Raw genomic sequence first — 23,562 nt, 5'->3', positions numbered from 1 at the left:
AGGAATGTTTCAGACCACGAGCCTGTCATGATAAAGGACACTGCTATTTAAAAAGCATCGCTCTATAAATACCTAGGGATGCAGATGGACAGTGTGCTGTGTTGGAAAGCCCACTTTCTGTGCTTACAGCTGCAGCAGACGACTGGCGCTTTATGGGGTTGACGTTAACATACAGCTTGCTTCTTACCTCTACTTTTTTTTCTTTTTTTACCTTTTTACTTTGTAAATATTATATCCTGTGGGCTCACAACCTGGTTTGGCAACAACTCTTCAATGTAAGACCAAGCTTGCTCATGTGAAAATAATCAATTTGAAAGACCATAGAGACCGTATGTGAGCAAGACGATAAAAAGTTTTAAAGAGGAAACCTTATTTTTTTTACCTTCTTGTTGCGTTGATTATTTTGAGTATGTGTTTTATCTGTGTGTGTTTTGCTACTGTGTAGCAATTTATTTTGAAGACAAAAATATTAATCTATTCTATTCCAGAGGAAGTTGTTGCACTAGATCTTGGGGGTCCATCCCTTTATGTAACTGGAGAGGTAATTGGGGAAGAGAAGGTGCTGGATGCTACCTCCAAAAGGCAAAAGACAGGCTACACACATGTCGAGACAAATATGATGTACAAACATTTACTCACACTTAAGGAAGATTTAGAGACTAATTACAATCATCTTTTTGAAATGTGGGAGAAAATCAACGCATGCACAGTGAGAACATGCAAACCCATGACCTTTTGCTGCAAGACAACAGTGTTGCTCCACTGTGCAGAGGTATTAGAGTAACACATTTCAGATTTACAGATATTTGTAGATTGATTAAAAAAAACAAAACATCCCATTCACAGCTATGAGCGTCTTTGTGTTGATGTATGAAAACCACAATGCAACATCGTGGTTGGTGGTTGTAACGTAGCATAACGCGAAAATGCTCAAGGGGAGTGATTACTTTTGCAACACTGTACACTGTAAAGTGTTTTGTAAGCAAAGGCTGCGCGGTGAGCAGCAGTGTCGGTGGCGCTGTGAAGATGCTGAGATGCTCTGATCTCGCTCCGTGAACGCGCTCACGCTCACGCCGCGCACACCGAGATGCGCATGTGGCTGTGGAGGAGCAGACGCATCACCCGGTTTGCCTCTTTAACACTCCGCTGTCAGGACTCTGAGAAGATCTAACATCTAAGCTCAAACTTTCGGGCTGATCAGGCCTGCGCACGCCGGGTCTGGTCCGGATTTAACCGCACCGAGGTGAGCGTGTGTTACGCGTGCATGTATGATGACGAGAGAGAGATTTGGCTCATTATCTCATTCAAGAGACCCCAGACAGCAATAGATCCTCCCACCGGTCTGTGTCTATTTATACGGTTGGAAAGGGCTGCCGTGGGTCGTGATAACTGGACGCGACTGTGAGTGGGGACAGACTGATAAATCTCAGCACGGTAAGAGCTCCTGGTTCCGGGCAGAGAGTGGCGGATGGATGTGAGCTTGACCTAAATTATGCAATGATGATGGGAACGTGGCGGTTGCAGCATGTGCTCCTTGTTGGACCTGAAGCTGCACAGAGTCTGGAGGAACAGCAGGAGGTTTGAGCCTGATTTAGTGGGGATGCTGTGGACGATCTGCTGCATCACTCACTTCATCCGGTCGGGTGTGATGCAGCAACATCCACATTCAAACGCTCCGCTCCTGGTTTGGACTTGGTCGGATTTTGTTACTCATCCGCAAGCTGAGATGAAGCATTTTAAGGGCCTAATAGTAGAAATTTGATCTATAAAAATAAGAGGTTTTAATTTCGTAACTAAATAGTTGGTTTGACTAAAACACATGATCTAATTGCTCTTATACGTTGTTGTTTATACTCAAAGCATAGGACGTTTAATTTCACTAGCTTAGTTTTCTGAGAAACTACTCCAAAGTGAAAGTCAGATAACAACAGCATACAAAGCAAAATAGGCTGAAATTCACGCATTTTTCATCTCATTATGTCATACTCTGAAGCAAGAATCGGCCTTTTTCATTTTTTGTTTTTGTCACACGCACTTTTAAGTCATTCTTGCCTAATAAATGTATTATTGTTTTTACGCAAAATGCATGCAGGCCATATGTTTCAATGACAATAGACCGACTTGCTGCTAACATTTATATAGTGTCTTTTTGTGATGCAACATTTAGAAACACATGCACATGATGCATGGAAATCAGCTGTTGCATCATTTCCGGTTTATTTCAGGCAGAGGTATTTGATGCAACACCTGCTACTACTCAGACGGAGAAAGATAAGGCAGATAGTCTGTCCAAAAAATCTACATAAGTCTGCCTGTCTACCTGATTTCATTCCAGCTGCCAGTGAGATCACTAGATGCATCTGATATCTTCAGCACTGCAAGTATAAACAGATCAGCTTCTTGGTTCCTTTTTTTTTAAAAAAAAAACACATTTCATCTGGTTTGGTTTATTTCTAACAAATATCTAAATGTTTCAGATTATCATGGAAATGTTTTAGAGTGATTACAAAAAGCCATTTTCAAATAATGGTTTTATTTCTTTAGGGAAAAATGCTAGTCTAACCATCCTGGTGTTTAAAAAGTAATTGTGCACAAACCGAACGACTCCCTTGGCAGCAGCTGCAATCAAGAGTTACTGACAACTGTTGCAGTGAAGGAAATCTGGTCTACTCTTCTTTGCAGAAGTGCTTTACTTCAGTTCAGACATGAGGATTTCTCAACATCCCTTTTAAGTTCACGACACAGAATCTTAACTTAATTCAAATTGAGACTTTGAAAAGGCCGTTTGAAAGCCTTCATCTTGTGTGTTTTTAGCCATTTAGAGGAGAACTTGATAGTGTGCTTTAGCACTTTCCACTGATGCATAAGTGAGTTTATAGTAATAAACTCACTTTTGAGTTTATGACCAGAGATTCTGGCCAGAGTTTCTCCTCTAGGATTTTATCCTGGAGAGTAAAAATAATGGCTTAATCAGTTACAGAAAGTCATCCAGGTCCCAAAGCAGTAAAGCAGCCCCACACCATCACACTTCCACCACCATGTTTTTCTGTTGGTGTTTTTATTTTCTTTGAAATTCTGTGTAATGGCACCCATACCTTACAAAATGCTCCACTTGGTCTCATTCACATAATTCCCTAAAGTCTTTGGAAATTATTAAAATGTTGTCTGCCAATCAGCTTATGTTTGTCACCTTGAATGTTTAAGATGATCATGGGTTTTTGTTGGGTTTGGTTTTAGTGTTTTGTACATTTTTGAGTTACATGTCTGTGTGTCCATTTTGAAATGTAAAAGACAATAAACAGATCTTTGGAAAAAAATAAGTTGTCTGCCAATATTAAGACCAGCCTTATTATTGAATCATGAACAGTAAACCTTAACTGAGGCAAGTGAATCTTAGTGCTTGAAATATTGTTTTGGCTTCTTTATTAAGTGACTTCTTGGTTCTACTGGTCTGGTAGTAATCATGTTTAGTTGTAGATGTAGTTAATTCATTATCTTTTCACATAGAGCTTGATTGGTTTGGATGTTTGTTAACCTAAAAATTGAAATCAACTTTTGAAAGCTGTATTTTATGTTTACTTTGATTATGTTTGCCTGATGTGAGCATTTATTCATGAAAGATGTACCTGACCAAAAAAAAAAGGTAAAAACCTTTACAGCCCTGCTGTTGATTTGAAATGTCCCAGATAATAAACAATCCCACTACCAAAAACCAGGAATCTCTCATAACCGTTATAAATGGTCGCAAGCAGCTGGTTGGTGTACAGGTCAGACAAGAGGAAGGAGGTAGAGAGAGGTGAACTGTTGGCCGCATGTAGACCTGGGTTTTCAGGTTGTAGGACATTACAGGTGATGTTTGGGTTGGTGTGAAAGTGGAGCAGGAGGGCAGTGTTTGTTTGCGGTGGTGGGTACATTTTTGGCGGGATTATCTTTCAGTGGTTCAGTCTGTCAGCATGCCAGGCCCACATTCTCACCCAGCAAAGACATAAACAGCCCGAGTGGGATTAGGGCCCAGTCGGACAAGTGATCAGGGGGGATTTGCTGCCCGTCGGGCACACAATGGCACTGTCTCGTAACACACAAACTCATATCGCGCATGCTCACAACAGACCCAGGCCCACATTAATCCCACGAGAACTCCCTTTTGTTTGGGGTGCAGTAGCGGGGTTAATAGAGGCTAGCCTCGCCACGGGCCATGACTGAAGAGACAGGGGGTGTGTGTGGACGTCAGTGAACACCAGGGAGAAAATCAGGGGGCACGTTGTGTTTTGGCGGGGTGTTTCCACGTGTCTAAAGTCCCAGACAGACGGGGTGGGTCACTGATGTGTGTGGAAGCATAATGCCACGGATGAATAAAGGTTTTTTTTTCTCTCCCTCGGTGTGTATGTCTGTGAGTCAGCTGGTGATGGTGGATGGGGACAGGATCTAAGATAACAACAACATTGTTAGACAAAAGCAGCAAGCCAGCTCAAACCTGTTGGAATAATCAGACCCAGTTGAGAGACAAAGCACGGATGAGACTGTGCCTTTATCGTTGAATGTTTGATGGATCTGTCCAGAAATATCTGGAACCTTTTTCATATCTTTGTTCTGTTTTCTCTCAGTGCCGGCTCTGGCCCAGGCTGCAGCCATGCCTCTTCTGGAAGAGAACACGCTGTCTCAAGAGCACCCACCTACCCTCCCCGTGGTCATCATAGGTAAATTATTGCTTACCTTAATCAGGTCAACCTTGTTCTTCCTCTTTTGGTCTTAATTGTATCAGCGTACTCACATTTTCCAACTATTTGTTTGCAGGTAATGGCCCATCAGGTATTTGTCTGTCCTACTTGTTAAGTGGATACAAGCCCTACCTGGACACCGCAACGGTTCACCCAAACCCGATTCTGTACAGGAAGCTGCAGGAGGCCACGCACCTCCCTATCACAGAACAGGTAGAAAAAAAACAACAACTCATGTTCACACACAAGGTGTTTCATACATGAAACTCAGATGTGTCAAAATACTTTGTTCTTTTTCCAGGATATGAAATACTTGAGCGAAGGTCTCGAGGGACGATCAAGGAATCCTGTGGCTGTGCTATTTGATACACTCCTTCACCCCAATGCTGACTTTGGCTATGAGTTCCCACCAGTCCTCAAGTGGAGGAGAGACAAGCATCAACAAATTCCACATCTTGTTTTGGGAAAGGGAACACCTGGGGGTGCCTGGCATGTAAGTTTATTCTACAAAAGCCTTCTAACGTATCTGGGTTTTGTGTCAACAGAGTATTTTGCTTTGACCACACGGTTGGTTGCCTCTCCTCAGGCAATGGAAGGCTCCATGTTGACTGTTAGTCTTGGCATCTGGATGGAGCTTCCTGGAGTCAACTACAGAGACATGACCAATGGGAAACGAAGGTAAAAAAGAGCCTCACACAGCATTGATGGGCCAAGCTTTAGTTTCACTGGGCACTCATGTTCTCACTGTCCACATTTTCTTCTTTAGAGATGTAACCAGTGACAGAGCCACCCCAGAGGAGATCTCATCCTATTACAAAGACTATGTGAAGCTAAAGGGTCTGCAGAAGAATTTTGTTGACAACACTTATGTGACCTCTGTTCAGAAACTTTGCCGAGGGCATGAGCAGGAAGGTCTGGAAAATGGGCAAGAAGATCAAAGGGTGGTTGATGGTGGGAATGGGCACTTTGAAGAGAATGGCAAGGAGTGTGAAAACAATGGAGGAGGAGGCACGCTCTGGGAGATCAGGGGTTACCGACAGGTACAGAGCGACACTCACGTCCCCTTCTCCCTGTTTGCTGAGAATGTCGTCCTGGCCACTGGCGCATCCGATTCTCCAGTCAGATTAGGTGTAGAGGGTGAAGATCTACCTTTTGTGTTCCACAGCATCTCAGACCTGGGCTTGGCTGTAAGCCAGGGAAAACTGGATGTGAACTCTGATCCAGTTCTAGTTGTAGGTGCTGGTCTAAGTGCCGCTGATGCAGTTCTATGTGCGCTCAACAGCAACATCAGAGTGCTGCATGTTTTCCGGAAGAACGTAGACAATCCAGACCTCATCTTTAAGCAGCTTCCCAAGACCCTGTACCCAGAATACCACAAAGTGTACAACATGATGTCTTCCCAGACCTGTACCAATGTGGCGTCCTTGTCCTCCTCTAACAGACCCCAGGCAGTTAGCATTGCCTCTTCAGTATGTGCCAAGATGTGCCCTAAACCTCAGCTTTCTGCAGGGAGCATTGCTGGAGGTTCTAGCATCAGTCTCTTCCCCGATTACACCAGTTTCCCCGAACACTGTGTGGTGTCGTTCCAGTCTGACATGAAGTGTCTGCTACAAGGGGATAACTCCCTAAAGGCCTTCAAGATCTCAATGGCCTTGGTGTTGATTGGGACAAACCCAAACCTGTTCTTCCTTAAAGGTCAGGGCCAGTACCTGGGACAAGATCCGACAAGGCCGATCTCCTGCAAGCAGAATCCCATCGACATCAACCCTTACACGTTTGAGTGCACCAAGGAGCCGGGGCTGTTTGCCATGGGTCCGCTGGTGGGAGACAACTTTGTTCGATTTCTGAAGGGTGGTGCTTTAGGCATCACCTCCTGTCTGCTGAAAAGACTCAAGAAGAGAGGAAAGCTCATCAGCAATGGAGGGAACAACTTCATTTAAAAATGATCAGGAAAACATAAATCTGCTCTTAGCGCACAGGTTTCAAGGAGGAAAAAAATTAGTAAAACAGAAGTTTTTCTATCTTTTTTTATCATTAATACAGCGTTTTGCCATCTAAGCTTATATGTTCATAAAGCCAAAAAGACGTTGGATGTACACAAGTTTCTAACGAAACAAAATACGACAGCTTTTAAGTCTTGTCTGACTTCATAAGAAGTCTCCATAGGTTCAGGATACTATGTGCCAATGGTTTATAGCTCATCTGTCATCTCATAACAGTATGGGACCTAGTTTTAATCAGGGTTATTTTTCCATTCACGGCGTGTCTTCAGGCAGTCTGCTAACATTAACATTAACATTCTAAGAAAGGACTTGAGATGAAATGTATCCTGACAGTCAGTACCTACAGACATATAATACATGGATGCTGCTACACTAACATATGTTCTCATTTCCAAAACATATCATGTCACAATCATGAGCTGTCTCTTCTCTATGACATAAACAATAGATAAATAACCTTTGATCCTAAAGATTAATGTCAAAATAAGGGTCTTGATGCCTCTGATTAATGAAACTGTTCTCTTTTATTTCAGTACATTCTCATTTTGGCCTCAGTTGTAGGTTATTTGCTGATATTACAACTTTCAATGCGTTCTATGCAAATACAGAGACATGCAAAACTATTCACAACCCTTGAACTTCATCACATCACATTTTGTTACACAACTTCAAACTTTAACGTGTTTTACTTGGATTCTATATGATAGATCAACATTGTTGTAAAGGAGGGGAAATTGATTCAAGGTTTGCAAAAACGTCCTAAAGTCAAACCCCTTTATTCAGATACTCATAAAAATGCCTTCAGAAATCACCAAGCTATGGAAAACCATAGATTGGTGATCTCAATGGAAATTTATATTTTCATTGAAGGCCTTTGAGGTTTGTTAGAGCACACTAGTGAATAAACATCATCGTGAAGCCCAAGCAACACAACAGATTAACACAGCCTTAGGGCGTTTTGAAAATCACTTTAAAATCAATGCATCATTTTCCTTCTATTTGACAGTCCTGCACTACTTTGTGTTGGTCTGTCACATAAAATCCAAATGAAATACACTCAAGTCTGTGGTTGTAATGTGGCAAAATGTAAAAAGTTTAGTTGGTATAAATGTGTTTTGGTAGGCTGGTGGGTTTATGATATCACTCACAAACCCACCATAAGATTTCCTTTTACCTTCCAAGTGCAAATCTGAAAAAAAAAACAAAGACATTAAAAGGTTACACTGGTGTTTATTGGCTGTAAGGTTTTAATCTTCGTTTAACAAGAATCCCTACATACAGATTGAAACATTAAACATAAGCTTGACTCTTCAACTTTAGCCTAAGAGATAAAATGTCTTGATCAACCAGTCTAGATGTTACAATTACAAAAAAAAAAAACTTTTTTAATGCTAACCTAAAACCACATTGAGAAAATCCCACTTTAAAAAAAAACCACAAAAAAAAAAACACTATCACATGCGCATTTAAACCATCCAGGATCAAAGTTCTCTTCAATTTAAGCAGTTTAGACCTCAGCCTCTAGTTTTATAATTTTTAATACAAATTACTTTATTATAACAGCTAAAGTCCATCATTTATTAGTATTGGACCATCATTGCAGTAAATAATAGCAGAATGTGAAAAAACGCAACTTATTTTTGTCTTAAATCCAACAAGAAATTTTTGTTACTCATTCTCCTCATAACTTTTGTTTATATATACTATAATTTTTTTCTAGTATCTAGTATTTCTAGTAATCTCAAAACAGAAACAAAGCATTTATTTCAGTAGCTCAATTTACAAAGTTTAAAAAGTAAAATTTGCCTAAGAGTGATACACTGAAAGTTTTTACCTGTGGTAGTTATGGCTAAAAGTTTATAAAATCACAACATTCAGTTCCTCAGAAAACTTGTGTAAAAAATATGTTATTAACACAGGTATACCACAAAACACCTCAACAGAGCAAACAGCCCAATTCCCTCCATGCTACGCTGCACTGATGCAGTAATTCATGCAAAAAGTATAGGGTGCATAAAAATGAAAATGAGTTTACATTTCCACATTAAAATATTATTTTTATTGGTTCTATACAATATTAAGATTTTCTGATAACACTTATCTCGGTTTTTAAACAGATATAGGCCACAATTATCAAAATTAACAGAAATAAATGCCTGAAATGTATCACTCTGAGTAATGAATCTATGATATAAATGAGTTTCACTGTTTCGAATTGATTTAGAAAAATAAATAGCAACTTTCTGGTGAAATATTGAGATTCACCTGCAGAAACTCCACTGTGCGTCTCTTCTGCTCTCCTCTGTGACCTTTTAAAGCTAACCTAGAGTCAATGTCTGCCTCTCACTCTGTCATTTCAGTTTCCTAAAGCAGTATTAAATAACCACTTTTGTAATCTATTTATTTTCTTCCACTAACATATTAATACTTAAGGTTTTTTTTTAATTTTTTGTAACCAAAACAGTTGCCTAATGCCAATGTTAGTTGTGTTAATTATTTTCAGCTAAGTTATATAACCTAATGCTTTCTTTTCTGCATTTTGTTTTAATATAAAATATTGAATGCATGTATGCTGGCATGAGCCACTGCCTGCAGCAGCTGCTGAGGAAAGTGAGCGGAGGGAAGAGGATGTAGCCGCACAGGGGCCGGCAGAGATATAAAAATATAAGAATACAGGCGAGACATGCTGCTTTTTGCATGATTTTTTTATTATTATTATTATTTTTTGTTAATACGTGAACTTGATATGGTAGCACAGATGTGCATGGATTCTGACAAGAAACTCAAGCTGCAAAACCTTAAATAATACATGAAGTAAGTTCTTTCTAGCTTCTAAGAAAGCCGATTTTTCCAACTCTCTTGGCCATGCTGTAGCCCGTCTGAGAAAGGAAAAGCTTTCGTTACTGTACACGTCATACCAAATGCTGGCCTATTTTTTAACTTTAACAAAGCACCTTCTCTCAAAATAAAGGCCAAGTGTACAGAAAAGTCAATCAATGTTTGGTTGGCAAGAAAACCTCTTATCTGAGCTGTTTCAGAAATGGAAAAGTGCCTGAAGGGTTGGCTCGCTGGAGATCTTTGAAGAAGAAAAAGGAAAATGTAACACTTGAGTTGTTTCTCAAGCCCCTGGTTCTCCTGAAGTCGGGAACTGAACCAGACTTTAAAGTTATCAAGAAGCTGCTGTCAGGATGTAGAATCTCTCAAATGAAGGATTTTTAATGTTTTGTATTGATTATTTTTTATTATTAACAAATAAAAATGTTGACAAAAACCTCTGAACGCGAACCTGCTTTGTTACATTGCTAGCTGTCAGTGACATCGTTAGAGACGCTTTGAAACAAGCAAGAAGAACAGAAAACATCTACAACATGGGACACCTTTTTACAAGTGTCCTTCTTAGACAAACTTTCACAAACTTGGAGTTTGAAACTCCCCCCGTTGGAAGGTGCGAGGATGGAGGCATTTCATCTTCTCTTGGTCAGTTTGGTGGGATTGTACCTAAAAAAAAAAAAAAAGAAAAAACAGGCATAAAAGAGGGCATCTCAAACATCTGTCCACGTCAGAATGGGCTTTTTACATTCCTCATGTATCACTGCTCAATGAGCTCAGAGGCATTCTGAAACAATAAAAAACAGCCCAAATGAAGCGTCATAAAACACGGATGATGTTTGAACAGCTCAGAGCAAACAAGCTTCCTAAAAAACAGCAGCTGGAAACTTGCTTGGAGTCCCTCTCTGAAGAAAAAAAAAAAGGGGGCCGGACTATTTTCTTAGCAGCAGAGTCGGCTTCCAGGTTATGTATGACTGGCCGAGCATGACTCCGTGATCAAACACCTCAGCACTGACACGCAGGCAAAAACATCAATCTCAGACCGTCTCTATTCTGCTTAGTCAAAGAAAACAAGGCAGGTTACATCACCGCTGTCGCCCTGGCAACCGCAGTGACGAGAGGATTGCTGGTTTCTGATTGGCTCGAGCTGAAGCTGCACTGGTCAAACAACCCTCTAATTATGAATTAAATGTTTGAAAAACATGATCATGATGACGGAGAGAAAAACCTATTTTTAAGAGCATTTATGTTTGAATTAGTTAACTGAACCAATACAGAAACCCCCCCGTCCCTTCTTGGCACCCGGGGTAAACGTGTGCAAAAGGCCTGAAAACATATTTTAGAGATTTTATTGCAGCAGCAAAACATCTCAGATTTGTAAAAGAAAATCCAACCTTTAATTTGAGTACAAATATTTCGTGCTGCTGTTAGTGCTTTGTCTTTGCTAAGAACATTTAACACGGATGGAGAACGCAGAAACTTTGATCAGTCCTTGCTCCTGTCTTCATCCCACAGGTTTTCTATTGGATTAATGTCTGATGAATGACATCATCATGGAGGAAGGCCAATCGTGTCACTAGTGAACAATTTCTGTGCTGACACAGCAACACGTTTTGGATTTATTTTCGATTTTTTGGTAAAAGCCGCTACATTTGAAATGAAAAATTTCTAGTACTTCAAGGAGTTTATTGCTCTTTGCAGTCAAACAAGGCTTCAAAGGGCTGCTGCTTATAAACCTTACACTGTTATGCTTAGAAACCATGAGAGGATGAAGCTACACCTCAACATCTTCTAACAAGAACCAAGGTCCAGTTTCTCACCTGAACAGATCGTCTCCTATCGCTTCTTCCCTCTTGTTCTGACGCTCCCCCTGGAAGGACATAGTTTCAAATCAAAGGCCCTCCGTCACGGAAAAGACAGAAATATGATAATATAGTAATAACCCAATAGGAGGGATTTCAGTACCTCAGCTGCGCCTTTCAGCCATTCATCCAGATCTGAGTTCGTGCCCCTGTTGTGAACCAGCAGATCGGATCCTCCAATGATGTGCGGGAAGCCCTCCGCGCCAGGAAGGTGTTTCTGTCACACGATACAAAGTGGTACTCGGATTAAACAAACACTTAAAAATGACAGAAAAACATACATGGGATTGCTAAAATATACTTTTCAATACTTTTGAGCTCTGCTGTGTTAGTAGTCTGAATAAATATAATCTGATTTTCTTCCAAATCTGCCAATCTGCTTTTATTTAGCAAAAATAAACTGATTGTTGAGACTTTGGGAGAAATAATTTACAAACTCAGCTTTGATCGTATGATTTAGATTGTTGTCTGACCTTGCGGAAACATTTGAAGTTCTTGGCGTGTCCGTTGTTCTGAGGCTGTTTGGGTTTGGGTTTTGAAGGAGCAGTAACCGTGAGAGACCGAAACTCCACCATCAGCAACTTTTTGGGAAGATCTTCGTCGACCTTTGACTCCTGAAAATAGACAAAAAATAACTTAAAACTGATCTGATAAACATTTAAGTTAGTAAATGTCTGTGCAAAAATAAACTCAAAATGATTGTTAAAGTTTTTAATATGGTCAAATGTCACACTGTGGCTCACCTGTTGGAACATATTTGTGTATTTTAGCACAACTTATCTTATTTGACCCCTAATTTGCTTGTAAATGGCTAAATTTGCGAAAATCAATCATTTTCCCAGTCAGCAAACATATCAAGCTGAGCACTCTTCAGTGTGGATGCTGTTAGTAAGTGAAGACGACTCAAGTTTACAGATGATCAGGAATACCGATGTTTTGTTTTTGTTTGAAGTTATTTTTTTTCTTTCTTTTCTTTTTTGTAGAACTTCATTTCATTTCATTTCAACTTACTTTCACTTCTTCCTTGATCTGCACAGGCCTGACAGCAGCTCTGGTCTCTTCTGCTGGCTGGGGAATATCTACTTGAAGTAGCTCTACATCCTACAAGAACAGAGAAGGAAACACAAGTGGATATGCAGCTGCAAACTGAATCCAATATATTTCCGTATTTGCAGACTGAGTCACTTCAGAGGAAAACTGTCTTCACCTCAATAAAAGATGCATCATCATCTTCGAAAACCTTTTTCTCTTCAGTTGCAGTGGCAGCAGGCATTTTAGGGGGTCTACTAGAGTTATGATTAGGTGAAATGTTGTTGTCTGTCTTATTGGAGACAACATGCCGGTCAGATTGTTCCCCGAGGTTCTGTTGGGAACGTTCCTTATCCAGACCCAAACCAGGCCTCTGACCTGCTCCTACCGTTTGCTCTTGGTAGACACGCTGCTTCTTAGCTGAAGACTCCACAGTGTGTGAACTCTGCATCTGTTTGGCCAAACCGCGGCGCACCGTTACTTCCTCTTTCTGGCCGTGACCACTTGGGGATTCATCGCCCAGGTAGTCCATGTCCTCGGACATAATGGACTCCAGTTCCTCCATCTTTATCACCTCCTCCTCCATCTCCTTCCTCTTTCTGCTCCGCGGTTCCTCTTCGAGACGTTCTGCCCTTCCAGAGAACAAATCGCTCGCGGATTCAAGAGGCGTCTCGGACACAGCAGAAGGTCCCTCGAGGGGAAGTGACGGCATTTTTTTAGAAACTCCAAGTGAGTTTGTGTCCTTCGACGAGGCGGATGACTCGGGAGCCGGCCGCTTCGGTGCCGACATGATATCAGAGGATTCTTCCTCTAAAGGTCTTCACGACACAGACAAGAAACAGAAAAATGGGTTAGATATAAGCTTTTAATATTTTAACAACCTATATAAATGAACAAATTAAAATGCTTTTTGTAACTAAAGCTTGCAGCCAATTTTTGAGCACAATCACCACAAATGAGTGCCCAGTTCTTGAAGCTTGTCGGTGAGAATAAAAATGAAAATGCTGCTCTGGGAGTAAAACTCTCACTCTTGAGATGCTGAAAGAAAAAATATCTAAATATTTCCTTGTAAATGCAAAAGAGTTTTTTTAGGAAGAACAAAAGATATCTACGCTGATTACTTTCTGAACTTGAACAGAAAACAACAGTGCATACAAAGAGGAAACATAACGCACCATTCTCTTTGGCACCTATTACGTCGACTAAATAAATCTGCACCCGTATCTATCTTTGCTGGCGCCAGACAAAGGTATGTTTGCTCTAACTAAAATAGGCTGTTCTATGCAGCCCCTGGTTAAAAACCATGCTCTAAAGGCCCTTTAATATTTACAAAATATTTACAAGGTTGGTTGTATGTACATAGAAAATATAAGTGAGAAACTTGTATTATTGTTTTTGTAAATTGTTGATCCGAGTGATTATATACATGCGGGGAGCGGTTACTGTTGTGAGTAGCGTGAGAAAAAAATAAGAACAGAAAGCCGAAGCTTTTCTGGACAGGACTTGTGTTCTTACATAAATGTATTCTTGTTTGATCAATTATCTCATTAGTTTAAAGACTGTACTGAATTTCCTATCTATGAAGTAGTTTAGGTTAACGAGGGACAAGTGAACTCAACATAGAAAAAAAAAGAACGGAACAATGGGATGATGGGAAGAAGAAGGAAGAAGAACGCGGTAGACGACAAGGAGGAAGCTCATGGAGACCGATGCTAATGCGGGCAGAGGTCGAGGTGGGAGCAAGAACTGGACTGTTTTATGCACATTCTGCACAAGTAAACTTGCACCCGGTGGGTAGGAAACCTGGAGAAGAAGTGTTATGTAGTGAAGAACTGCGGAGGAGAACTGCGGCTGATCCGAGGTGGCTAGAGGAACGTGTCAACATGGCGACGCTAGCTTTAGCGTGATTGAGGAGGAGTCCTGCAACTCGTGTGGCAGAGTTCTAACAGAAACTGGACTCGCAAAGCAACCTTGACGGAGAGGACGTCGGCTGAGCGAGCAGGTCTGAGTCAGTTTGCTTAAACGGGGAGAAGAGGATTGTCGTAGCCACATCGCACCCGAGCTTCATCAGGCCTGCAACGAAAACTTTAACCGGTACCGGACAGTGTGTGTGTGTGAGTGAGAGTATGGGCCCTTGTGTGATATTGTGTTTAAAACTGTAAATTCTGGTAAACGTATGGAGTTATGTTAGTGGCAAAAGTTGAATTCTGGTTATATTGAAACAACAGTTCAAAAGAAAAGTTTTTTCATAAAAACAGTTTATTTTTCCAAGTTCTTATTAAAAGGAACTATTCAGTTAACTGGTTGTCTGGAGTTAATTATGTTACTTTAAATGAGTGTATGGCAATTGGACGCGTAAAAATTTACTCAACATAGGTAAACCTGCGTGGTATCTACCAGAACTTAACGAACCCAAATAGCCACCCCACCAGAGAGTTTAAGTTCTTGTCCCAGTTAATAGCGGACAGAGCAGTGGGGTGCTACATCTATATTTAACGTCTCTGTAAAAAAGGAAAAAAAAAAAAAATCAGCATGCTCTGCAGAGGGTTACCGTTTCTTGTTGACAGGCTGAAAGAAGTTGGTCAAAGTCGACTGTTTCTGCGGGGAGGTTTGTGGAGACGTTTTCTGTTTCTGAGAGGATTGTGTGTGAAGGATCGTCCTGCTGCCTCCATTGGTCTTGGGAGCAGACGGCGGGGGTCTAAAGTTGGTGTTCCCAAAACCTGGAACTATAAAAACCCTGGTTTTAGATAATAGTTGTTACAGGGAAGAAGCATCCTTTGTTTTCCCGCAGCAGGCAAATTCAGGTGAGTAAACTAAAGAAGGACTTTGACTTTTTCAATACAAATACAAAATATCAACATTTTCTATTGTAGTACTTCAAAATCTACAAACAAAAAAACCTAACCAGGCACAATAAATGCATGAAATAGATTTACTTACTATTTTTCTAGTAATATGGACCACTCACTAAGAGTGAGTGGAGGGTGAGAACGGAAAATAAAATGTAAGGAAAAAGGAGTTTCCCTTAATTAACTGATCAATAAAAAAATCTCCAATAAAGACTTTTCCATTGAGAAGGGCATAAATAATTTTTAATAAAATATAAACAGAAAATTCCTTTTAAAACAGTCACCAGTTTTACATCATTTTATCTTTTGTACAGTCCTTTTCTTGTTTCAGAAACAAACGTTTGGTTGAATTAAAGTTTTTAAAATCTAAATCTGCCAGGAGTCTGAATAGCTTTGACCATGCCTCTGAAAAGGCGTAGCTGAGAATCCTACATGACGTCACCTTTTGGTTTGGGGTCAGGTTTCCTCCTCTGTGAGTCTGTGCTGTCAGCCGCGCTGAAAGACGAGCTCATCGTGTCCTCCACTATCAACTCGCTGGTTGATTTCTGAACGGTTGCTTTGGCTCCGGGTAACTGAGCTGCTTTCTGCTTCTGCTCAGGAGTTTCCCCGACGGCTGCAGGTCCAGTCATATGACGAACCTCCATCCTGACAAACAAATAACAATGAACAGTCCAGAAAACGTATCTTGAACTGCAGCGCTGCACATAACTTCACAATGTGCAGTGCAAATAAATGCACTGATGCACATATAAGCTAGGCTGCATTATTCCAGGTGCAATGCATTCAACCTTTACTTGCTGATAATCTATGGATGGAGATCCTAATGATGGAGATGCTAACGTTTACAGAAAGTGTTGGGGAAATGGTAATGAAAAACAAAGTGTGTGAAAATGTGAGACACTCGTAATCAGTGTCATTATCCGCCAGCTGTACCGTCATGCTCTCCCAGCATTGTGCGCCTGCAGCTCGTACCTTTGTGACGTCTCCGTGTTGACAGCATAAGCGGTGATGTTCTGAGATGCTGCAGGTAGCACAGTTTCATCCACTGTCACGCTCTGTGACAGCGACGCACTGGGGATTCTGGGTTTTACTTTTTGTACAGGATCTAAAACACAAACCAATTGATCGCAGATAACATTACGTGCAGGAAAAACGAGGAAGAAATGTTAATTTTTTCCTTCATGATAACCCACCTGAGTCTACGATCAGGCAGGACGGATTGCAGTACTTGTCACAAGACGCGTAGATGGCAGCCAGGCCAATCTCCGACTCTGTGATGACTCGAAGGCCTTTTCTGCGTTTGTGGTCGAGAGAAAAACATTTCTAAGTTTGTAGCTGTTAAAACGAACTTTACGCATCTTTCTTCAAGAACGAGTTGAAACCTGTGGGTGATGTTCTTCACAGCGTTTGCCCACTCTGTTGCTGAGGGAGGGAGCAGAGTTTGGGAGCTGCCAGTGGTAACCTCAACCACGCAGCTGTGAGGAGACTCCAGCAGGTCGCGGGGGAGGGAGCCCTCCTCCAGCAGCCGACTGCTGCCTCCGCCAAAACTCACCGCAGCGCCGAGCCGCTTCAGCTGCACACGGCGCAGGAGAGCAGCAAGTCAATATGAGTGATCATTAAAGCACCAGAAACATGCTGCAGACAGGAGCTTTGCTTTTTAAGAGGGTAACTATCCATATTTACGTCTATAGAGCTTCTGAACTGAAGCTGAACAGACACAGTCATATGTGAAACAGTTTAAAATTTAATTTAGAAAGTAAAAAATAGCACCAGTGAACACTTTCTAAATGCTGGGATCTACCACAAAAGTTAAAACACAGGTTTTTTTTTTTTTTCCTGTTCTGACATTAGTCCACCTTCCTGGTAAAGATGCTTTACCAGACAGGAATCATCCAATTCAGCTCACCAGCGCCCTCTGCTGCAGAATTAAATATTACTGTTCTCCACTACAGGATCTAAGCCTTTTAAATCTCTCAAAATTAACTGCTAATTTTCAATTTTTTTCCCAAACAATAAACAACTAAATCGTAAGCATTTCCACAAATCCATGAACCTGCTCCGCAGGTCGACATCCACACCTCCAGCCCACCGTCAGGACAAACAGAGGAATGTCCGAGGGACACAAATTCAAAACTCACCAGAGATTTTAAAGAAAGGAAAAAAATATAGTGCATAAAGTAGACCATTTTCCTCATTTCTACTTCACAGTTTCAAGCTGCTACAATATAAAGAACAAGGGTGATGAGTGAGGTCCCCAAACAATCCAATGGTTACAAATTTAAGGCCTTCATTTGAATAATTTAGAGAACAAAACTCATTAGTCACCTCTATTTTTTTGTACTTTGCTTCTGCTGAGCCAGTCTTCTAAAAGTACTACTTTTTAAAGTAGTACTGACAAATCTACAACAAACTGCAAAGACAAAAAGCCAAATTACTTAAAATGTTACTTAAGCACCAAGACAGAGATTTGTGGAGATTTTAGTTGAAACATTGACAGTGATGATCAAGAGGAGGATCTTGTTACTCTGCAGGATCTTTTTGTTAAAGACATGACTTTTAAACACAATCTTTTCTACTTAACATTCAGAAAAGGTGTTAAAGTAGTTACGAAGCAAATATTTAACTAATAGACATCAAATCACATATCTTCAAGTTTTCTGAGAATTAGTTATGGTCTGCAAAGGTCAGCAAAAGTGCATTGCGTCTAACAACAGCCTAGCACCTCATCATGTTTCTCCCAGCAGTAAATGCAGCTTATTTTGGTCGAGCATCGTGAAATACGTCTTTAACAAAAGAAGAAAACACAAACCTGTTTGGATGTGAGGAAAACGAAGGTCTTTCCAGTAAAAAGCTGTTTCCGAGCCGATGTCGTTGCAAGCTTAACGTCCTCTTTTCTCAAACTGGGCTCATCGATTTCAGGGACAAAACTTAAAAACCAAGAGCAGACAATATAACGCATCCAGGAGGTTACATTCAGTATGAGGCTCAGTAAGAAGGGGGATTTGCTGTTACCTCTCCGGTTTGGGAGGAGCTGATTTCTGCTGCACAGCTCTGCTCAGCTCTGAGAAATACTCCGGCTTCACGATGGGACGACCACACAGCAGAGCCGAGATCGTCTGAGTAAGTAAGGTGGGCACAGCATTAGCACACCAGCTGGACCAAGCATGCCAAACAGGGCGAGACAGACACTGGAACCGACCTTTATGGTGACCTTTACAGTTGGCATGGCCAGATGGGTGCAGTCCGGAGTCCAGCTGCTCACCAGCTTCCCACCCAGAGCTGAAAGGGCCTGAGAGAGCGACGTCTTCCCAGCGACGTCCAAACATGACGAGCACACCACTGGTTTCTCCAGGAACACCACGCTAAACTTACTGTGAAAAACACCAAAGGCCACGTTGTCCCCTGACGACAGCTCAACAGGCGCCGTCAGCTGCTGGCTGTTGACAAAGGTGCCGTATTTGGACGTGTCTTTCAGTGTCAGGGTCTAAAAGACAAAAAACAAAAAAAAACAAAAAGAGAAAGTAGTGAGTGCAACCCTGTTTTCTAGTCAATTTCAGCACATGTGAATGCAAACCCACAATCTTAACAGTGAGATAAAAGTTTGAACGACTGTTAAGGGTTATAGGAAATCTAATAGAAAAATAATGACAGGAAAACAGAGGAAGAGCTAATATTTAGAAATAATGTTGATCAAGGCGCTACCATTTTTTGTTCAGTTGAAAAGTGAATGTTTGGCAAAAACTTTCTATCTCAATAAATTAGAAAATTATTCAAATATTAGTTTGTAGCAGTAATTTAAGAGACACAGATATATTTCCACCATTTAATTTGGTTAATTTTGATGATCGTGGCTCACAGCTAATGGAAACCTGAAATGCTGTTTCTCAGAAAATCTGGACATTAGAGAAATGATTTTGAATATATAAAGGTTTTGCTGTGGCCTAATTATGCAGTAGACTGCTGACATGGCAGCTGTTCAGCAGACAATCACCGACTCCATACCCAGCAAGGTAAGCCATGGAAAGCTATGCACAGAACGATGTATTTGTTGGAAAGTTAAGCAAAAGGAAAAAATGTGCTAATCACACAGTCTGGAGAGAACTAACATGAAAAACCCATTTCATTAAGAGCTTGGTGGAGATTCATAAGGTCCAGACGGCAAGAGTCCCCATATTACGACGCATAGAGACCAACTACAATTTATGCGTTATCTCTTTTCAGCCACTTCTGAACTGGAGAAAATGTCAGAAAATCTTTGCTACAATACATGGACATGCTTCTAAGAAGGCTGACATTTTTGTCTTTTTAGTGCTAAAATTTTCTGAGAGAGAATTTTCATGTTTTCTTTCACTGTAAACCATAATAATGAAAATAACATAGAAATAAACACTTACAAATGTGTAAGTAATTATCTATGGAATATCTGCCTTTAAAATTTAAATGAAATTACTGAAATAAATTAACTTATGAACTGATAGTCTTATTGTGATGCAACTGCAAAAAATATTGAAGCAGTTTGTGTTGCACTTTTAATAAACAGCTCCGCCTGCTGTGCAAAAGTATAACAACAGGACAACGTTTCCAAAATGGATTTCACCACTTAATATCTCCATGTAATAATGCAAACATGTCCAAACAGAGAAAAAAAAATGTAAACATTGACTTATGATCCTTAATCTCATATGAATTCCTGTTTGAATCAGGATGCAGGATAAAAACCAACCCAGGAGGAAAACTAAGAGACTCTAGCTGCTGTTTGCATTGCTCCTCTTTATTGTTTCTAGAGAATAGTTTGAATAAATGTCTGGCTCGCTGCCATAATATTAGAGTCAAGACAGCTATCTTCCGGCTGAGCCCTGCAGCAACGGTTACAGCTAATTTATATTCAATGGGATGCTAAAACACAAAAAACCCACAATGTTTACGTGGGAAACTTTCAGGTAATGACAGGTTCAGCCTTAACGTTGAGGAATGAGACAAAGTTTACATGAAACGTCCTGAACGTCCAGCTGCACTAAAAAGAAATGAATTTTCTCTCACTTCTTCAGTATTTAAGAACATGTGAACATTAATTACGCCTGTAAGTCACTAAAAATCCAGTCTTTTGACTCCAAAATAACACTTTTTATTCTCTGCTTGCACAGTTTTACACCGGCAGTAAGTTTAGATCTGCAACGAGCTAATTAAATTAACTACTCACATCTTAAGCAATTGCAAAGAAGCCATTAAGATTATTTTATTCACGGGGTTCTTTATTTCTCTCACCAGATCGGTCACAGTGAGCTGAGCATGAGACCTGCTGATGGACTGGTCACTGGCAAGAAGAATGTCACAGTTTTTCCGGCCAACCACGTACTCTTTACCAGGGAGGAGATAGAACGTCTCGCCTGCGAAGAAACAAACAGCAGCTTTAAAACTGATAAAAGTAAACCTAACATAACCCTACAAATATGTTCCAGTGATTCAACTGGTCAGTCGGCAAAACAATTAAATGTTCTGTTTGAAGAAGACTTAAAGTTAGCCCTGTTCAGCGTCAGTGAGGTGAAAGAAGCCATTTAGAAGGAAATTGTGTTTGCAGAGAGAGTGCAAAACCTGAAGTAACACGAAGGCTGAAGAGAGAACATGAAAGCTGCTCTGCTTTGTGCTTTAAGTTTTCAGAACCTGCTGGATCAAAGTCACTGAACTGTGTTGCTTGGACATGCAGAGAGAGAGAGAGCAGAGAGGATTATCAAACAACTTTGCTGGGACAGGGACGGTGTCAGCTGATCACTAAACCTTTTTACCTCATCGTTGTACAGTGCAGCAGCTAATATCTGTAACAGAGCTGAACCTGTTTGCATTATCACTGTTAAAGGAAATGTGGTTAATACTAACTTTCATGTTGTACTTTGTCCTTTACTCAGGGTTCTCGTTTTGGATAGACTACAGATAATGCGGTCACGTGACAGCCTTCTGTAGCTCACTTTTTACAGATCCATTTTTATCTCGCTATTTTTATGACGACAAGTTAAAAATACGTGTTCTTAACCGGAAACATAAAAAAAGACACACCTTTTGTTAAATAAGACCAAACTTCTCTCGCTTTAGGTCAGTTAGAATGACCAAAATTACTTCTATTTACCAAATACAACAACAATGAGAGATATTATGTTATCATATACTGTCTGTGTAGGTTGTTGTGTCCTTGGCAAAGACACTTAACCTGCTTTGCAAGCTGCTGGTGTTCAGTTGCATGGTAGCCTCACTTCTGTCAGTTTAGCTTTACGTCTTCACTTTGTTAAAGTGTAAATTAGTCAGTGAATGATTTATTGTAGTGTAAAACACTTCAGAGTCCTTGCACTATGCATGTCCATTTGGAAAACCTGAACTTTAACTTCCTGTCTGATGTCTTTAGATGTTGTTTTAATGTTTCCACAATATGTTCTTTCTTCTTGATCCAATGAATTTTCTGAAGCGCACCAGTTCCTCCTGTGGCAGCTCCACAGCATGGCGCTGCCACAACCATACTTGGTGTTCTCAGGCCTACAAGCCCCGCCCCCCCTTTGTCCTCCAAATGTAACAATGGTCATTACGGTGAAACACTTGTTTCATCACACCACACAGGACATGTAGCCAAAATTAAGGTCTTTGTCCCTGTGCGCATTTTCAGACTACAGTCTGGCTTTTTAATGTTTTTTTTTTGTTTTTTTTTTTTGAGTAATGGCTTCTTCCTTGCAAAATGGCTTTTCAGTCCATGTCAGTTCAACACATGTTGCACTGTGGGTAATATGTGTCTCTTTACTCCTGTCTATGTAAACTTCTGGATTTCACTGTGCATTTTTTATATTACTAAATTATTGGGTATTAAATAACATCCATGCTGCCATCAAAGCATGATTACTCTACTTCCAATCTGGAGCGAAGCCAAATAACACCTTTTTGTCTTTAAATGTTTCTGGGGTAAGGTCTTCAATTGGTAGCCATGACAAGAGTTAATGATGACAATCTATAAATGCTAAAATATAAGAGAATCTAAAAAAAATCCGCTCCAGAATGAAATGCACTTCATTATTTCTTATGATATCAAAATAGATAAATCAATTTTACAATTTAACATCAGTAATTTAATAAATACAGGCTCAGTCCACACCTCAACACTGGAGTCAGACAACCAAACAAAAAATGTCCCCTAATATACTGTTGCACAAGAAAATCAAAAGATTAGACTTTGCAATATTTAGAAAAATACATTATGTCAAAACACTAAATGTTAAACTGTACAGTGGTTAATTCATATGTCAAATGCCAACGTGTGTGACAGCATAATTAGAGAACAAGCAAGAAAGCACGATGTATTTTGAAGAGCTGCCAAGAGAGATTTTTTATCTCCGTCTCCAAAAAAAGAGAAAATTTAAAAAAAACGGTAGCACGGTTCAATTTTGCAGAGCTATTTGTAATAAACCACAAGATTTCTGAAAGAAAACAACTTTAGACAGAATAAACTGAAGTGGAGAGATTTTATTTTAATGTAAAAGACTATCTTAAGAGAAAAAGAAAAACTGGATCTCAGGGTAAAGATCTGATAGGAACTCTGAATTAAGGCGGTGGAGTAATAATGATGTGGGCTTATTTTTCAACCACAGGACATCTTGACCTCTCCTCTGTATGCATACAGCAGGCTTTCTTCTGTGTGTCAGATGAAAACTACATGCTGTTCTTAGTTTTTCCACACAAACATTTGCTGTTCCAGCTTCATCTGTTTAGTAAATAATAAAAACGTAAAAGCTTAACTTTAAACACTTATCTCAACTTTATAATTAGCTACACGAGATGAGTCATCTCGATCCAAAAGTTATTCGTAAACACACCCCATGTGTTTAAGACCTTTCCACTGCTCTGCACACTTCAGCATTTTGCAGTAAATGCCCCACCTTAAAGGGTTTTAACCAAAGTTGAACCCGTTAGCCCGCAGCTAGTTTTGAATAAAGTCGTTCAGGGATGAAGAAAGTTACCTCCGGGCTGCTGAGGAGTCAGTATCCACATGTTTAAGCCTTTTCGTCCCAGTTCATTAATTGCAACAAGCAAAAGGGGAGCAACAGTGGGACATTTTTAAGATAAACAAATCCTCTTCACGATGAACACACTCCCCGCCACTGCTGACGTCATAACTAAGCGCTGCTCTTTTTCAAAATAAAAGTCCAGGTTGAAACTCTGGGAAAGATAACTGAAAGGAAAAGTCGTGTGTTTATGTTCTCATTTGTGTTGTTCAAATGCATTAAATGAAACGTGTATG

At 40.3% G+C, this 23,562-nt stretch overlaps 2 protein-coding genes across 3 annotated transcripts; one reads left to right on the top strand and one right to left on the bottom strand.

The window, feature by feature from the left end:
* Positions 1-1,020: 1,020 nt before the first annotated feature.
* On the top strand, positions 1,021-6,747 carry osgin2 (oxidative stress induced growth inhibitor family member 2). Of its 2 annotated transcripts, none has more exons than XM_007556148.2 (6): positions 1,021-1,243; positions 4,605-4,697; positions 4,795-4,931; positions 5,020-5,211; positions 5,305-5,396; positions 5,485-6,747. In XM_007556148.2, the coding sequence occupies exons 2-6, from the start codon at positions 4,631-4,633 to the stop codon at positions 6,656-6,658; spliced, it is 1,662 nt and encodes a 553-aa protein (XP_007556210.1). In that variant the 5' UTR covers positions 1,021-1,243; positions 4,605-4,630; the 3' UTR covers positions 6,659-6,747. The 2 variants fall into 2 exon arrangements, with proteins under 2 accessions (XP_007556210.1, XP_007556209.1); XM_007556147.2 differs by lacking the exon at positions 1,021-1,243 and adding an exon at positions 1,258-1,434.
* A 2,042-nt stretch (positions 6,748-8,789) lies between these two features.
* Positions 8,790-23,450, bottom strand: nbn (nibrin). The gene is made up of 16 exons (XM_007556146.2): positions 23,282-23,450; positions 20,556-20,677; positions 18,490-18,774; positions 18,303-18,406; positions 18,100-18,217; positions 16,673-16,863; positions 16,484-16,584; positions 16,263-16,395; positions 15,733-15,935; positions 14,993-15,167; positions 12,620-13,259; positions 12,424-12,513; positions 11,886-12,026; positions 11,516-11,629; positions 11,371-11,420; positions 8,790-10,219 (listed from the first exon to the last, which is right to left on the bottom strand). Exons 1-16 carry the CDS (start codon positions 23,310-23,312, stop codon positions 10,186-10,188), a joined length of 2,532 nt encoding a protein of 843 aa, XP_007556208.1. The 5' UTR covers positions 23,313-23,450; the 3' UTR covers positions 8,790-10,185.
* Between the last annotated feature and the right edge of the window lie 112 nt (positions 23,451-23,562).

This window comes from Poecilia formosa, unplaced genomic scaffold (genome assembly GCF_000485575.1).
Source record: "Poecilia formosa unplaced genomic scaffold, Poecilia_formosa-5.1.2 Scaffold77, whole genome shotgun sequence".
In the NCBI taxonomy this organism is placed as follows: Eukaryota; Metazoa; Chordata; class Actinopteri; order Cyprinodontiformes; family Poeciliidae; genus Poecilia; species Poecilia formosa.
The sequence above is the reverse complement of the archived record's forward strand: the minus strand, read 5'-3'. Positions and strand labels throughout refer to the sequence as shown.